At 46.1% G+C, this 15,167-nt stretch overlaps 1 protein-coding gene across 4 annotated transcripts; it reads left to right on the top strand.

Annotated features, from left to right (window-relative positions):
• The first annotated feature begins 3,036 nt into the window (after positions 1 to 3,036).
• TPX2 (TPX2 microtubule nucleation factor) lies at positions 3,037 to 14,850 on the top strand. Of its 4 annotated transcripts, none has more exons than XM_069801614.1 (17): positions 3,037 to 6,080; positions 6,344 to 6,469; positions 6,674 to 6,794; positions 7,335 to 7,466; positions 7,973 to 8,023; positions 8,157 to 8,279; positions 8,716 to 8,849; positions 9,164 to 9,321; positions 9,755 to 9,926; positions 10,078 to 10,216; positions 10,761 to 10,977; positions 11,205 to 11,303; positions 12,037 to 12,213; positions 12,356 to 12,502; positions 13,053 to 13,164; positions 13,830 to 13,996; positions 14,439 to 14,850. In XM_069801614.1, exons 1-17 carry the CDS (start codon positions 5,978 to 5,980, stop codon positions 14,547 to 14,549), a joined length of 2,289 nt encoding a protein of 762 aa, XP_069657715.1. In that variant the 5' UTR covers positions 3,037 to 5,977; the 3' UTR covers positions 14,550 to 14,850. The 4 variants fall into 4 exon arrangements, with proteins under 4 accessions (XP_069657715.1, XP_069657706.1, XP_009927346.1 ...); XM_069801605.1 differs by having other exon boundaries at positions 3,039 to 6,080; positions 13,809 to 13,996; XM_009929044.2 differs by lacking the exon at positions 7,973 to 8,023 and having other exon boundaries at positions 3,043 to 6,080.
• The last annotated feature ends 317 nt before the right edge of the window (positions 14,851 to 15,167 follow it).

Raw genomic sequence — 15,167 nt, 5'->3', positions numbered from 1 at the left:
ATGTTGCCTAAAGGGCACTTTACCCCAGCAGCAGGGAGCCCGCCCGTGCTCACTGGGAGAGGTGGGTGGTGGAAGCCGCCTTCCCTGGGTCAGGCGGGCAGAGGGAGCTGACCTGGTGAGGAACGGCCGGCAGCAGGAGGAAGTCAGGCAGGGCTTGGGGAGGGCAGGCAGGCTGCCTGTGGTCGATCGAGGCGGGAGAGAGACAGAGGGCCGCTGCGTGCTTACTCAAAGCCGCAAACTAAATGCTCCAGCGACCACCTAAGGTACAGCCGTGGTACCGGGTCCGGGTCCGGTGGGCTCCTGCCCGGGCGGCGCGATGTGCGCCGCTGCCGAGGCCGCCTGGGCCCGGCGGGGTGCGGGCACCGGCCCCCACCCGGCCCTACTCGGGGGACCCGCCCGCCGGCAGCTGATAGGCCCCACCCGAACAACACTCAAAGCGGCGCCTCACCTGGTTGGCCGGGCGCGTCCCGCGCAGTGCATTATGGGAGCTGTGGTTCGCGTCCCGCCTCCTAGCTGTGGAGCGGTGCGCTCGGGTACTACGCTTCCCATCGGCCTTTGCGGGCAGCACTCGACTGCGCCTGGGGCGGGGTTTGCTCATCCGGGTCCCCTGGCCTTCACGCCCAATCGGCACGCACCGAGGGAGTGCCCCAGGCGATGATTGGTCGTTTCGGACAGACGAGCCCTGTTTGAAATCCGTTAACGGCGGCGGGTAGAGGCGCCGCGCAGGGCGGCCGCGGCGCTGAGGTGAGTGGGGGCGGGCGGCGACGACGACGGTGGTTACCGGGCGGTTCTCCCCACAGCTGCGGGGGACTCTCGGCTTCGTCCTACCTTATCTGGCAGACGCTGTTACCGGAGGACGGCCTGGGCCGCAGCCCTTCCTCGGGGTCCGGTCGGGTCTCTCCGGTTGTGGGGTACGTGGCTGGGCCTGCTCCGAGCCCCAGGTATCGGTTACATGGCCTCAGCTCCTTGCGGCACCGCGAGGGCGCGGTTGGGAAATGGAGGCGGAAAGCGGCTCTGGGCGCTTAGCCCGTGTCCGGGGTGGCTTTTGCCGTGGCCTGGCGCGGTGGCTGGAGGGCAGGATCGCACCCGGAGCTCCGTGGTCTGGGCCTAAATCCCCGAGGGCTAATTGCAAACTCGACGTGACCGTGGGGCTTGAAGGAGCCGGAGCCTGGGGCCAGCCCGAGGCCGGCGGGGGGTGAAGCCACCGTGGCAAAGGGCTCCCTCCCCGAAGATGGGTTCGCAGTACTGAAATAAGCCTTATGATGGGGTAGCTGCCTCGTGAGTAAAAGAAAGTTGCGTGTTGGGATGCGAGTCTTCAAACAATCACAAAATCTGATGTGATGAAACGATGTATTTCACGATGAAATACAACCTAGAGCACCGTGCCAGCACGGACCAGGCTGCCTTGCTGTGTCAGTAACTGTTTGTTCACACCCACTGCTCAAAACCTGAAGAAGTGTGTGTCTTACTGTTGGAGCTAAGGAAAACTATGTTACATCTTCTCAAACCAAATCCTGCTTCCTAGGAAAAGGAGGGAAGAAAACCAGGTGAAACCTGGCTTAAGTAACAGAAAAGGTATTAAGTTAGCTATTTTTACACTGTGCTTTTTTTAAACTAGAGGAGCTTCAACTTAATCTAACAACAAATTGAGGTTATACTGGCTAAAAATAATTTACTTTTCCTTGAACAGCTATTCTTAGAATGTCCCATCTTCATGTCTTCTAAAACTTGTGGGATCTCATTTACGGAGCATAAGGTGTCAGGGCTGTTTATTTTGGGCTGTTGGAAGGGAGGTGGGTCTGGACCGTTAGCAGAGCAAAGGCTGCTCTGGAGAAAACCTGCTGCTCCAGCACCTCACTTCTCCTTTTGCTGTAGGCTAATGACAGCAGGTCAGGGTGGTCTGTGGCGCTCTCTGCGTGCTCATCTCTCGCCTGCGTGGAGTTAAAGGCTTTGTGTCCCAATTTGAATATTATACAATGGAACAGCAGCGTTGCCTCTGTTCTGTACCCGGGACGATGAATTCAGTGTTGATTCTGTGCTGTGGAAAAACACACTGGAGCATTGAGTGAAGAGCATCAGAGAGGAAGGAGAAGCTGTAGATCCAGAATTTGTTAAAAGTGTTCACTTAACCCTGTTCAGGGAAAAGCAAGGATGACTTCTGTTAATGATTGCTGGCATCGTGCTGAAGGAGTTCACTTGGTGGCTTTGTGGTGGGGTAGCTTCCTACCAGGCTGTGATGACAGCACTGTACCTACAGAGAGGCAGTTTCCAGCCCTTTGTAATGGTCCAATTTGCATATTAACCCCTGAAAAGCATCTGTGCACCTTGTCCAGATTATCGGAAAGCTGTGGGTTGTAGGACAATGAAGAAGCTGCCAGGCTGAATTAAATAAGGTGCCTGGTTAGCGCAGCGTCCTCTGTTTAAATAGCAGTCAGTGTTGGGTGCCCAGCTGAAGGCACTGGAGTTACTGCAGCACACTGGTTGGGAAGCTTCTCTTGCTTATTCCCGATAGCCCATCCTGGGTTTTGAGACATGTGGATCAACTGGCTTCAGATATATCTGCCACTGTAACTCGGAATATCCTTTTTGTGTATCTGGTACTACTTTTTTCTGCTTTCTGATCCTGTTAGGATTTGGAGTAAATAACATCTGTATCTTATGAAGCTCCAGTGGTGTACTGTGATAAAGTGTTGTCTCTAGTTGACCAGGGGATTATCTAATTACATTGCAAGATGGCAAGAAAGAGCAGATCATCTCTGCACCCTCCTTCTGTCTGTCCCTTGATGCTCCCCCAAACTCCTCCATTCTGTCTCCTTCTGACCTCTAATTTTTCACCTGGGAACACTGCTTCCTCTCTCCAACACAAAGGCCTGTATGTCTGGGAGGGTCCTTTGTCCCAGGCAGTGGGTGCTGTTATTGTATTGCCTGATGACCATCAGTCCATGCTGGGCTGCTGCTCCAAAAATAAAAGGCTCTTTTGGTTAGGTCGTAATTGTGAATGTGCTTGGTGCTGAGAGTCACATACTGCACCTAGGCCAGTACTGTATGGGTCTTGTTGGAGTTACTCCTCTCCAGTCTTGTCTGCCCTAAATGGTTTTGGCAAGAAATTAACAACTACATTGAGAATAAGATGCTGAGCACATCTGTGATGGAATCGTGTTAGCATTTTAAAGCTAATTTGGATTAGAGCGAGGTGTGAAGTTATTCCAAAATACCTATTGCGCTTGCTGTTGGATCAGTCTTATTCTGGGATAGGAATGCTTGTTCCAATTTAGCTTAATCCTTTTTCAAAGCTAACTAATCTAACCCAGGCCAAGGCACTCTTCTGGAACGTGCCAAAGCATAGTTACTCAAAAGAAACCTGATGTGCAGAGAAACCCGCCATCCATTCCTCTTTGTGGGTACAGCTGTGCTGCTCTGTGCAGAAACCGTATGGGGCTGTGGCTGTGTGAGGTACATTTTAGGTTAGTGAGGCAAGTGGCCCTAGAAAGACAATTAAGGTTTTAGTTAGGCAGTCACTTTTATCAAAGGAATTTGGGCTATTTTTGAAAGCGAGAGGACTGGATCTTCCTCCTTTCTTGCACCAGCGGTGGGGTGAGCAGCTCTCTGTGAACGAGGAGAAAGCTGATCCTGCAGAACGGGGGTGAAGGTTTCCCTGGCTTGCTGCGAAGCTCTGCGAACACTAGTGTGGACACAGAAGGTGAAGGATATGGGGGAGAGCAGGGTTATGCTTTAAATCCACTCTGTAATTACGTAGGATTACAGTGTGCTTGTAACCATGGTCTGGTAAATGCACACAGTGCCTGCTAATTAGGTAACGTCCCTATTAATGAGAAGAAATTTCTGCACCTCACTTCTGGTGGAAGAGTGCCACAGTGGAGAGAGAGAATTTTGCCTTCTGTCTTTAAATAAAAGACTGAGATAATGGTGGTTCTGCCGTCAGAATCGCAATTGGGTGTTTTAGAATGCCTCAATGGAGTGGGCAGCAGGCTTTGGGGCTGTCCTTGGCTGAGCCTGTTTCGATTGCAGAAGCATTGCAGTGGGCATATCAGAGTGATAAATCACCATAATGTTCCTAACTGACAGGAACTCAGTCCCAAGCTGAGTCGATGGGTGGAGGAGCAAGATGCCTTTCAGTGAATTGCTGCTTCGCAGAAAATCTTATTCTGCACAGGACTCGGAGCATACAGAGGGATTTGAAAAGTGATGCCGTGAGTTCATCTGACTGAAACGGAGCCTCTGCAGCTCAGTCACAATAACTTTTACCTCCCCACTGGCTCTTTCAAGAGACTTGGAGTAGGAAACTGTGGCATTGATGCACTCCCTTTCTTTTCATGACTATTTGCTTCCCCCTGGGATGGAGGGAGGGGGAGAGAGAAAGGGTCGGCGGTGAGGTCAGTGTTGAGGGTGCTGACGTTATGAAAGGATATGGACTTTACACAGTAAAAAGTTGGAAACTGCAGCAGTGTAGCAGTGGACATGAGTAGCTGTGAAACACGATGCCCAGAGCTCTGACTGGGTGGACAGACTGGGGAGGGTGAGGGGAGAATGCAGATGACGCATTTGATTTTTAAAAAAGTGGATAGTGTTGACAGAAACTCTATCTTGATTAAGGGCGGTAGGAAAGCATTCGATTCCAGCCGTGTCTTGAGCTCGGTGACGGTTGGTTTTGGCTCTGATTCTTCTGTTTGCCTTCTTTGGGTCCTACCCTGACATCTTTGCAGTCATGTAGCTGATGCTTCTCTAATGACATTCTTCCCCTTAACTATCACAATTCTGTGCTGGGGAACTGAAGGCTTCTCAGTGCAGCCATCATCAGGGGGAGGGCCGGTGATTGTAAACAGCAGTGGTACCTTCTAAATGCTGCTTTGATTTACTCTTGAACATTTTCTTATTTATGGAGCATACCGTCCGGGTTGAACTATGTGTGGTCTGCCGAGACAGATGGTTTAGGTCTGAGACTTTGTGGATTAAGAATATGCTGCTTTAGAATTGGTTGGACTCATAAAAGCAAAGTTCAGGTGATTTCCTTAGGGAGTGTTTTATAATACATCCTCAGGGGCTTTGCCTTGCAGCTGTGCGAGGCATCATAAAAGCATGAAAACACCTTTGCAAAAAGGTTTTGTTACAATTTAAGGTTTTATAACTTTGTTGCTGGCTTTATTCCTGTTGGGTTGAGTTTAATATCACCTGTTGACACAGGGACTCCTCCTGCTGTCAGTGCTCCACTAATTAACTGCAGGAACCATTCTTGACATGGTCACAGTGCTTGGTTTGTTTATAGCCTGGCCAGCCTCAGGGTAGTGCCGTGGAATGCAGCAAGGGCCCTACACTGCCCTTCTTCCTACTTTTTGCCCTCTAATAATACTCTACGCAACTCTCTTCCTCCTTTGAAAATCAGTTTACTCTATAGAAGAGCACGTTTGTGTCATTAGTTCTTGTTTGTAGCCCTTTGGAGGGAGAAAGACTGTGCTTTGCAGTGCTCTGTAGTCAACCTTCTCATCAGGCTCTTGCTTCATAAATCTGTAAGGGGAAGAACTCTTCTTTGCTGTACGTGGTGAGGGAGGGAAGGGCAAATCAGTCTCGCTCTGGAAGAGTTTTATACTTCCTTTTAGAAAATACAATTCTAGCACCTACAGGTACAAAGAAAACCTTCAAAACTTTATCTTTTTGATAGTTTTGAACCTGCAAATGTCAACACTGGTAAAATCTCCTTAGCTTTGCCAGTCCGCAGTAGAATAAAAAACTGCATTGCTTATGAGGCATTCTGTCCAAAGGCTGTAAATTACAAGACAGGAAAATGTACCCAAGGCTGCCCCAGCCTCTATCTCTAGAAATCGTGCAGAGGAAGAGAGGTGGAGAATGATTTAGCTGACACCTGTGTTGGGGTTTGGTATAACATGTGGCCAATGCTTGTTGTCTAAAGGGACTGTAGCAGTGTGAGCGGAGGACTCGTGGAGACAGTGTGAAGGTGAAGATGTCTCGCCCAGAATTTCGCTATTCCTTTGATGTCCCAAACCCTTGCATCAACTTTGCGACTCTGAGCGATGACGATGTGCACAATGCAGACTCCTGGTTTGGTAAGGTGCTTCCAACTCCTTGATTGTTTTTACTTTGGATGAGGGCTTGGTGTGATCCTTGTTTTGGGCCTGGCTTCTGTGCCAGCGGATTAGTCATGTTAACTGCATCATTAAGCATGCATGGGGTTTTTCCATTTTGTTTTTATGTTTAATCTTTGTCATCTGTAACTTGACAGATGACTTTGTTAACATCATAATGAGATTCTGAGGTATTAAAAATTCCTAACATAGTATGGATAGTGAAAGTCTCTCTTTCCTCATAGACCAAAAAGCCGATCTGGAGAATGTCCCTCCTGCAGAAAATCTGGCAAAGGTCTCACAGAACAGCCCTGCTTTTTCAAAGCCTGATATTATTCTGTCTTCTGTCGCGTCACAAGGAATAACAATGAGTAAGCTGGCATGGTATGGGGGGGGAGAGAATAAATTTTACCTGCTTTTCACTCGCAAAATGAAAAGGCCTCAGTCTGGCTTTTGTGGGACCATCTTCATATGTTGTTGTCTAGCAAGGCCTCATGTGGTTTCACTTTAGCATTCCTCTGTGTGTGTGTATAGTGCATAGATATATACAAGCTGACGCTTGTCACTGTTCGCAGGTGAAAGCCATGGTGAAGATGATGGTCAAGCAGAATGTGTGCAGGCCAGTGCAGTTCCTCAGAATATTGTTGGATCCCTGACGAGCTGGAGAGCTACTGCTCCTGCAGAGGCCTCTCAAAGGTGAAATACTTATATTCAGTTTGTGTGAAGATTGATGATGGTGTAACTAAGCAGGTCCTGGTCCTCAGGATCTAGCTGTTCTTGGGTCATCCTACGGGTCTGAAGTTCTCCAGCACAGAGATCGTGTATTGGCACAGCTGATCTGCTTGCTAAGCTGGAGGGACAATCTCTAGGGGTGGAAATGTAATGCAGTGTCTCACATGCTTGTCAAATGAGAGTAGCACTAATTGTTTCTGGAATGTGAGGATACCTGAAACTGAAGTGGCTTATAAAGTTTCTTTGTCTATATCTGCCTGAGTTGGGCAGCACTCATTCTTGATGTGAATGCAAGGGACTCTGTGTCCTCATATGTACCAAAGAATATTAAGTTTATGGATTGTTAAATAATTCATGCTGCATTTAGTTTGTTGTGTTAAACACGCAATTTATGTAGGGGGCATGTTGGAGTTAGGTGATGTGCTGACGTAAAAAGTGTTACACAGATCGTGTGTCTTTTCAGACCTGTGGGAAAGCTAACCTCCACTTTCTGTTCTACTCTAGGGCTGGTAGAAGACAGGCTACAACACAGAGAAAAACACAGCAACGCAAACAGCCAGCTAGAATCAAAGCAGAGAGAAATGCTAATGCCTTGGTTAATAAGGAAGAAGTACCACCCCTGAAAAAAATGAGAATGTATGTCATCAAAGTCTTTCTGTTTGGGGCTGGGAAGGGGGATAAAACTGTTTCTTTGGAAAGAATTTCCACGTGGCTGAGAGGGTTCTCACAGGAAGGTTAGGGAGAGGTGACTGAAACCTGATTCCTGATACTGGTTTCATAAACAAGAAGAAATGGCTCTAAGACCTGAAGGAAACGCTCTATTTGGAGGTAGAGATGTGAATGAAATAAGCTTGGGTTTCTTAAGCTTCTTACTCCATATTCAGTGTCTGTCACCTAGCTTTAAATTTGGCTTAACTTGTTCATCAGGAAGTCATCAGGCAGTCATAAACTATGAAACAGTTGCAGCTAAAATATTTCTCAAATTAGCTTAACCGCTAAGATATCATGGTGATAAGTTTGAGGTCAGGAAATTGAAGTGTGATCTTTCAAGCACTGCTATACCCAGATAAACTACAGTACACCTACCTCCTCAAGAAGAGCCTCAGTTCCAAAAACTCAGTAATTCATCTTCCCTTCTGCAGCCTTAGAGTACCAGGGAAAACTAGACAATCTGTACGTGGGCCCGTGGTGAGGTAAGGCTGGTCTGGCATACCTTAGAACTCACTGGGTGCTGGGATGTTATGCATGGTGGTGAGAGCTGCAGGTGATCTTTCATTTAGAGCACAGTTAATTGGAGTGGTTTGCTGTAACACTTTGTTGCCTTAGCTCTAGCAGCAGAGAGAAGGTCACAGAAGTACCCACGAGGAGACAGCCCCTGCAGAATCCTGACCTCTCCCCAGGGAGAGGGAGAAGCAAGCTGACCATGCCCTCCACACCAACAATGTTAAAGTATGTAGCTTTCTTGTGACTTGTCTTTGCTAATCATAGTTGATTTAGGTGACAGCCCTGGCTAGAGTGTTTTCAGCTTCAACTTGGCATGTGATGGTATCACATTTAGTAAACACTGGATCGAGACAACAATATTAGGATGAAATAAATGTATGTCACCCCCTGAACCTGTGCAAACGAAAGCTTTTGCTTTAATTTGAGGAAACAATTGTTCTTGCTAATGGATGAAACGTGCATACAGCAAATGGATGTGCAGGATAGCAGTTAGCTGCAAGCTTTCTTGAGCAAGCAAAATCCAAACAGATCTTTTCTAAAGAGTATACTTTTATAATGAGTGATGCTTCTGCAATGAAGTCAGAGATAAGCATGTTCCTTTGTGCTAACATCATGCTGTGAAGCAGGAAGGCATATCTCAGTCTTTAACGTGCTTCTGCAGGAGGACCAATCATTCTGGCAAGCTGAAGAGTACAGAGGAGCAGGAGCTGGAAAGGATGCAGCAGTTGCAGCAGGAGGTTGTGGAGTTGCGGAAGAAGAACGAGGAGTCTCTGAAAGCAGCTATTGCTGGAGCAGGTGGGCTCTAGCTGAATTGCAGGTTGAAGCTCTACTGGGCTCAGCTGGAGAGTGCTGCATAGAGCTGCACAAGTACCTTTAAAAACAAACATTCCAGATTTTGTAATAAGTGTTGGGATTAGGTGGCTTTTAATGTAGATCAGCCCCTAAACTGCCTGGAAATAAATTTGTTTGGTTTTTGTCATGTTTTGAAAGGTTATAGATGAGTTCTCCAAAAACTGTTCAAGTTAATTAGAAATTAAATGCTTTTTTTCTCCAAATCCTCCCCCTGGACCCCAAAAGGCTTCAAGACCTTATATGCTCTTTTCCTTTAGGACAACCCATGAAGAGAACTGTTGGTCAAGTAACAAAGCCAATTGACTTCCACTTCTGCACGGAGAATAGAATTAAACAACATGGGGAAAGCCAGCCTGGGAACGAGTACAAGGAAGTGGATTTTGCAGCAGTACTGAGAAAGCATCCTCCTTCTCCGGTGAGAGCCAGAATATTGCCAGCACTCAGCTGACTAACTCTTGACATCACCTTCTTTCTGCTTTTGCAACACGTGCTGCTGATAACGCACAAAGAGGGCTACCATAGGAGAGGGAAGCATTGTGCAAACTTAACTGTTAGCTCACTGCATATCTGCATTGCCACAAGACTCTAAAGGACCCTTTTGAAAAGGGCCATTTAATGTCGTACCTTCTGGTCACTACACTTTGTGCTTTAATCTTCCACTTCATACAGTTTCCCAATATAACTAGCTTGTGCACGTTCAAACAGTTAAGACTTATGTCTAACGTTAAGTGTTACCTTCTTTTCAATAAAGAGAAGGGACAGATACTGTGAATCAGTGGGGAAAGGAAATGTCATTGAAGCATCCTGTGTTAAATGGCCATAATGACTGTAGGTTTTTTTGTCTTCAGGTGCGAGTGCCGAAGGGACCCACTGTCCCCAAACCTTTCAATCTGTCCCAGGGAAACAAAAGAAAACTTGAAGAAACCACATCAGAATATGTGTCCCTTGCTGAGCAGGTAGAAGCATTCCAAAAACGCACACCCTCTCGTTACCATTTAAGGAGCAGGAAATCTGATGAAGGTGAGCAGTCCTGGCTATATCCAGCCAGGAGGCTGTCCACAGAGATGGTGGTAGAGCAAGAAAGTTTTTTTGGCAACTCTACTGAGCAAACAGTCCATGTCTGTTGCAGGCCTTGCCATTAACTGCTAGTTTCTGTGACTTGAATTTATAGGCCCAGTTCCAGGAAAGTTGGTGAAGGCTCGGCTTACAAACCCTAAAACACCAGTGCTTCTAACAAAGCAGCGCTTCAGACCTGTCACCTGCAAAACTACAGCAGAGTTAGAAGCAGAGGAAATGGAGAAAATTCAACAGTAAGTAAAGGTTTACTCTAGTCCTCCAAGAGACAATTGTGCCACACTGGAAATACCTTCCAGGTGCCAAAATATCACTTCTCAGGAATACCCTTTTTGCGTAAAAGAATGAGTAGCATAAAAACATTGAGATTCTTTTAGCTTGTGCATAATCCTATGGCTCTGACTGTAGGGATGTGAAAAATAGCCAATTTGTTTTGAAGAAAGCGCTCTTAAGAGAGCTGATCTTGGGTTGAGTATAGCTTATGATTAGTAAAGCAAACCCAATATAGCAGTACAGCCTGTGTACACTTCAAAACTCTCCTGTAAACAAAGCTTTGGATTTCCAAGAAAGCAATCCATAAGGTTTTCCTTAATATCTTGCTGTTTCAAAAGCAAAGGAGGAGTTGCTAACTAAAGCTGCGTGCTATGTAATGTGTGTGCATGGCACAACTGCTTCTGTACCTGACTGTTGCTCTTCTATGCTGTGAGAGAAGCCATTTGCTAGAAGCTGCATCTTGCCATGTACAATATGTCAGTGACTATCTCCGCCTTTCCTGTGTAGGTACAAATTCAAAGCACGAGAACTTGATCCCAAAATCTTTGAGGGTGGACCACTCCTGCCCAAGAAACCTGCTGTGAAGGAACTCACGCAACCCATTGGCTTTGAGTTGGAAATAGAAAAAAGGATTCAGGAGCGTGAGAGTAAGAAGCAGCAGGAGGAAGAGCACTTTGAATTCCATTCCAGGCCATGTCCAACGAAAATCCTAGGGGACATTGTGGTAAGAAGTTTCGTAATACCCAGACCTGGGAATTAGAACTAAGGTGGCAATTAGCTTCAAAATGTCCATAGCTATGTTGCATTATGTATTTAATAATCTTCAGTAAACATTGTCTGTCATTAGGTAAGAACTGGAATGAGTATGGACTGTGCTGTCGGGTTGTTTCTCTGTAGTGCTTTTTCTTGGCACTTAGGCTGGGGTAACTCCTTACTGGCTCTTCTGAACAGGGTGTTCCGGAGAAGAAAGTGCTTCCTGTTACGGTCCCCAAGTCTCCAGCCTTCACCTTGAAAAGCAGAACCCGAATGCCTGGCAGAGATGAAGAAAAGGTAACTACTGTTGTGAATGGGCTGTAGTCAAGCCTTCTGGTCCAACCACAGTGACTGCCTTGGCCAGCCTGCCGTACTGCTGCCAGTTGGGTGTGATGGTCTGGTTTGGTTAGCCCTTCCCTCCTGTTAGTCAGTTCCTCCAGTGGTCATCTTTCTCTGTGCCATTCCATTCTAACAATCTAGTTGCTGCTACTCATTTTACAGAAACTAAATTCTCATACAAAATGAAATAACTCAATTTAAACACGAGGGCACTGACTAGGGTTTCTGAGGTGTTGCTGCTATGAATGAGGAAAGTAAACTGCTTAGATTTTAAAGGACATTGCCCATCCCTATTCTGTTACTGAGACGGGCAGATATTGCACATGACCTTTCTTCTCCCCGCAGTCGCTCTAGATCCCTGGAGGTTGGGAGCAGGATTCAGAATGCATCATGGCCTTCCTCCTTTCCCTCTTGCGAGGAGGATGTTAAAGAATTAGTCCAATTTGGACAAGTACTAGGAACTGATAGTTGTTTGGAAAGAGGGAAAACTTGCCTGTGGTTCAGGATGCCTGTAAATTAGTACTTTTTAGATTACTAATTTTTACAGTATCCGGAGTTTTTGCTTGACACTGTTGTTACCCTTATTAAAGGAACTCTAGTATTCATGGCTTTGTTTGGCTGGAGTTGTAGTCTTTCTACAAAACCCAAAAATCTGGTGCTGTGTCAGATCTTAATGCTAATATCTTTTTAGGAAAAAGAGGTGGTGCCTGTGATCAAAGCTAACCCAATGCCACATTATGGAGTGCCCTTCAAACCTAAAATGCCAGAGCAGAGGCACGTGGAAGTTTGCCCCTTCTCTTTTGATGCCCGTGACAGAGAGCGGCAAATACAAAAAGAGAAAAAAATAGAAGAATTGCAGAAGGAAGAGGTAAGAACTAAAAGCTACCTTGGGTTCCACTCCTTAAGTAAAAAAGGTGTGGCAGGACTTGCCTCTTGCTTTTGGCTGTTAAACTCCAAAGCTTCATGCCTCTGAGGAAAGGGCAAGAAATATTTCAAGTTGTTTCTTTCAGGTGCCAAAGTTCAAAGCACTACCTCTGCCTTACTTTGACCATGTTAAGCTTCCAGAAAAGAAGGTCAAAAACCCAACTCAGCCTGAACCGTTCAATCTGCAGATTGATGAACGGGGAGTTGCCAAGCTACAGAGCTGGAAACAGCAGGTAGGATGGGAAGGGTAGCAGGTATGAGCAGCCTTAAGGCAGCTAGTGGAGTTATGATTGACTTCAGAAAGTGTCCTGCTTGAGCTGAATCAGGATCTGAGTTTGAGAATGGCTTATCCTGTCCTTGGCATGAGACTCGTGCTATGGGTTAAGGATTGGTGGACTGGGGTTTTTTTGCTCCCTTTATGGTAAGTGATGGGACTTAGCACAACTGCATGAACAGCTGTGGGGTATTTTCTAAGCAGCAATTATGTGCAGCTGGATCCCCTTGCTGACCATCTCTATGCTTGGGGACTTGTTGATGTATAGTTAATATAGTGCTTCTCTCATGTGAAGTCTGCAGTGGACACCTGAAATTTTCTTCAGGCTATTTTTAGCAAAAGTAACTGGCAGGTGACAAGTGACACAACTTTTTGGCTTTAATATAATTTGCTATGCAAATGACTTTAAGTCAACCTGTCTTTTCCAGTGTTGGGAGTGCTGAAGTCTGGGTGGGGACAGATGGTCTTTTTGTTATGCCTGGCACTTGATGGGCTGTCTTCTCTTGCAGCTTAAAGAAGACTTGAAAAGGCAGAAAGAGGCAGCATGTTTTAAAGCTCGTCCCAACACAGTGGTGTACCAGGAGCCTTTTGTGCCTAAAAAAGAAAATAAGCTGTTATCAGGTAGAGTTACAGGCTTGGCTGATAACTCAGAACTGGTGCAATTAAATGATGTTTAGATTGGCTGTTGCCTCTTCTTTATCAGCACAGCCAATAGTGCCTTGCACTTAATCAACTAATTCCCTAACAGCTTGTATCCCCAGGGAGCGGGGGAGTTTCCTCTCCACTGCCCCCCTGTCCTGCACTAACATGGCAGCTGTATTTAACAACTATGCTACAATTGGCAGATGATTGATGCGTGCTAGCTTGGAATAAGGGTAAATAGTATGCAAGCAGCTCCCTGTACAGACAGCTGGCATTTCTGTAGCAGCTGTCAGTCTTTTCCTCCCATTTCTAATGAGATGAAGGCATCTATGGCTTAGGGTAGACTAAGGTTCATAGGGTATAGGACCAGCCAAAAACTTGTTTGTACTAACAATTGTGTGCTTGCTCCCTCCTAAAAGAACACCCATGGTGGGGTAATGTCTGCATTAACACTGGTCATGCTTGGGCATAAGGTTTTCTATTTTCCTGAAGCCTGGAGGTACCTACTAACTACCCATGCAAGGTGAAGCGCTCCAGAGGGAGGCTTCCACCTGATGCTAATACTGCTCTGCTTTAACTGACTGTCTTTGCACCAATGTTATCTCCTCTATTTCTAAACTTAGAGAGCCTTTCTGGTTCCATAGTTCCTGAAAGCTTTGAGCTGGCAACAGAAAAAAGAGCTAAAGAGCGGCAAGAATTTGAAAAACGATTGGCAGCTATAGAAGCCGTAAGGGAGAGGCATCAAGAGCAGGTCAGACAGCAACAAGAGGAGCGTGAAAAGGAAGAAGTTGCTAAGCTAAGACAAGAACTGGTGAGTGAGTTATTTCTGAACAGGGGCTGTAAAATAACCCAAAGGGATGTGTAAATGTACTAAATGAGCTAATGTCAACATTGAGGTACATTAAGACTGTCTTTTCAAGTTTCCCTGTTGCAAACTGACTCCTCATTAACTTTACAACTGGTCTTAAAAAAAAAAAAAAAAAAGGAGGGGGGGATGCTCTACTTGGGTGACTGATTTTTGGAGCTGTACACATGTAGTCATTGGAACAGAGTGATCTGTGTAAAATCCACCCCAAAGTGTGCCGTGCATGTTCCTGGTGGCTCACTCCAGCGCCCTAGGCGGTGTGGTGGTCTTGTAGGCAGACACCTGCCTTCATCCCACCGATGGCTCACCTGCAAGTTTCAGCTTCATCATAACTGCAACCATTTGCTTCATTTTGTCCTTGATTTTTTTTAATTATTTTTTTTAACAGGTTCACAAGGCAAACCCAATACGCAAATACCGCAGTGTAGAAGTGAAGCCCAGTGATCAGCCGCTGACTACACCGAAGTCTCCCAACTTCTCGGATAGATTCCGGTGCTGATAGACATCCACGTGACAGTAGGAGGGACATCGGGTCACTCTCCACTCTCTTGATAGGCAGAGAGGGAACAATTGTTTTTACGTGACTGCTCAGTCTCAACTCCTACATTTGGTTCCGTTATTATATTGAGTAGTTTAATGCCACCTGAGGCAGGTGGCTGAGGCATGGTGTACAGGTAGTGCCATGTGGTCTCCATGGCCTTGCTTCACATCTAGACATCTTGTTCTCTAAAGACTAAACCAGGTTTTGATACTGCATACAAATATTGTGTACCTGAACTAAATAAAAATTCCTAATCTGATCGCTGTCTCTTGCTAGTGGGCTGAATCCCTTTCCTGCAGAAGAGTTTTCGTAAAGGGCACTTGGTGATCGTACAAGGATGTGTGCATCCTGGAAGAGCTGGTTTGTCTTTGTACATTTAAGTAGTGGTTTTAAGTGTCTGTTTCTTAGGCTTTTAGTCTGTATTAAGCTTGAATTGTGTTAAGTAATGTGAGGCTTCTGCAAGCCTGCATATTGCAGGTCTGACCTTTCTTGTTGATGTTTAGATGGGTGCTAATATGAATCTTGCCCACACTTTAAAGTAGTTCCCTGTGTATATTAGAGTATTAAACCTCCTGC

Source organism: Haliaeetus albicilla, chromosome 2, assembly GCF_947461875.1.
Source record: "Haliaeetus albicilla chromosome 2, bHalAlb1.1, whole genome shotgun sequence".
NCBI lineage: Eukaryota > Metazoa > Chordata > Aves > Accipitriformes > Accipitridae > Haliaeetus > Haliaeetus albicilla.
The sequence above is the reverse complement of the archived record's forward strand: the minus strand, read 5'-3'. Positions and strand labels throughout refer to the sequence as shown.

What these genes read in the sequence shown, in the direction of transcription:
- TPX2 (XM_069801605.1), top strand. Translation starts at nt 5,978, where the DNA reads ATGTCTCGCCCAGAATTTCGCTATTCCTTTGATGTCCCAAACCCTTGC. An exon ending in CAATGCAGACTCCTGGTTTG is followed by an intron (nt 6,081 to 6,343) that starts GTAAGGTGCTTC and finishes CTTTCCTCATAG; the next exon opens with ACCAAAAAGCCGATCTGGAG. An exon ending in CTGGCAGAGATGAAGAAAAG is followed by an intron (nt 11,304 to 12,036) that starts GTAACTACTGTT and finishes ATATCTTTTTAG; the next exon opens with GAAAAAGAGGTGGTGCCTGT.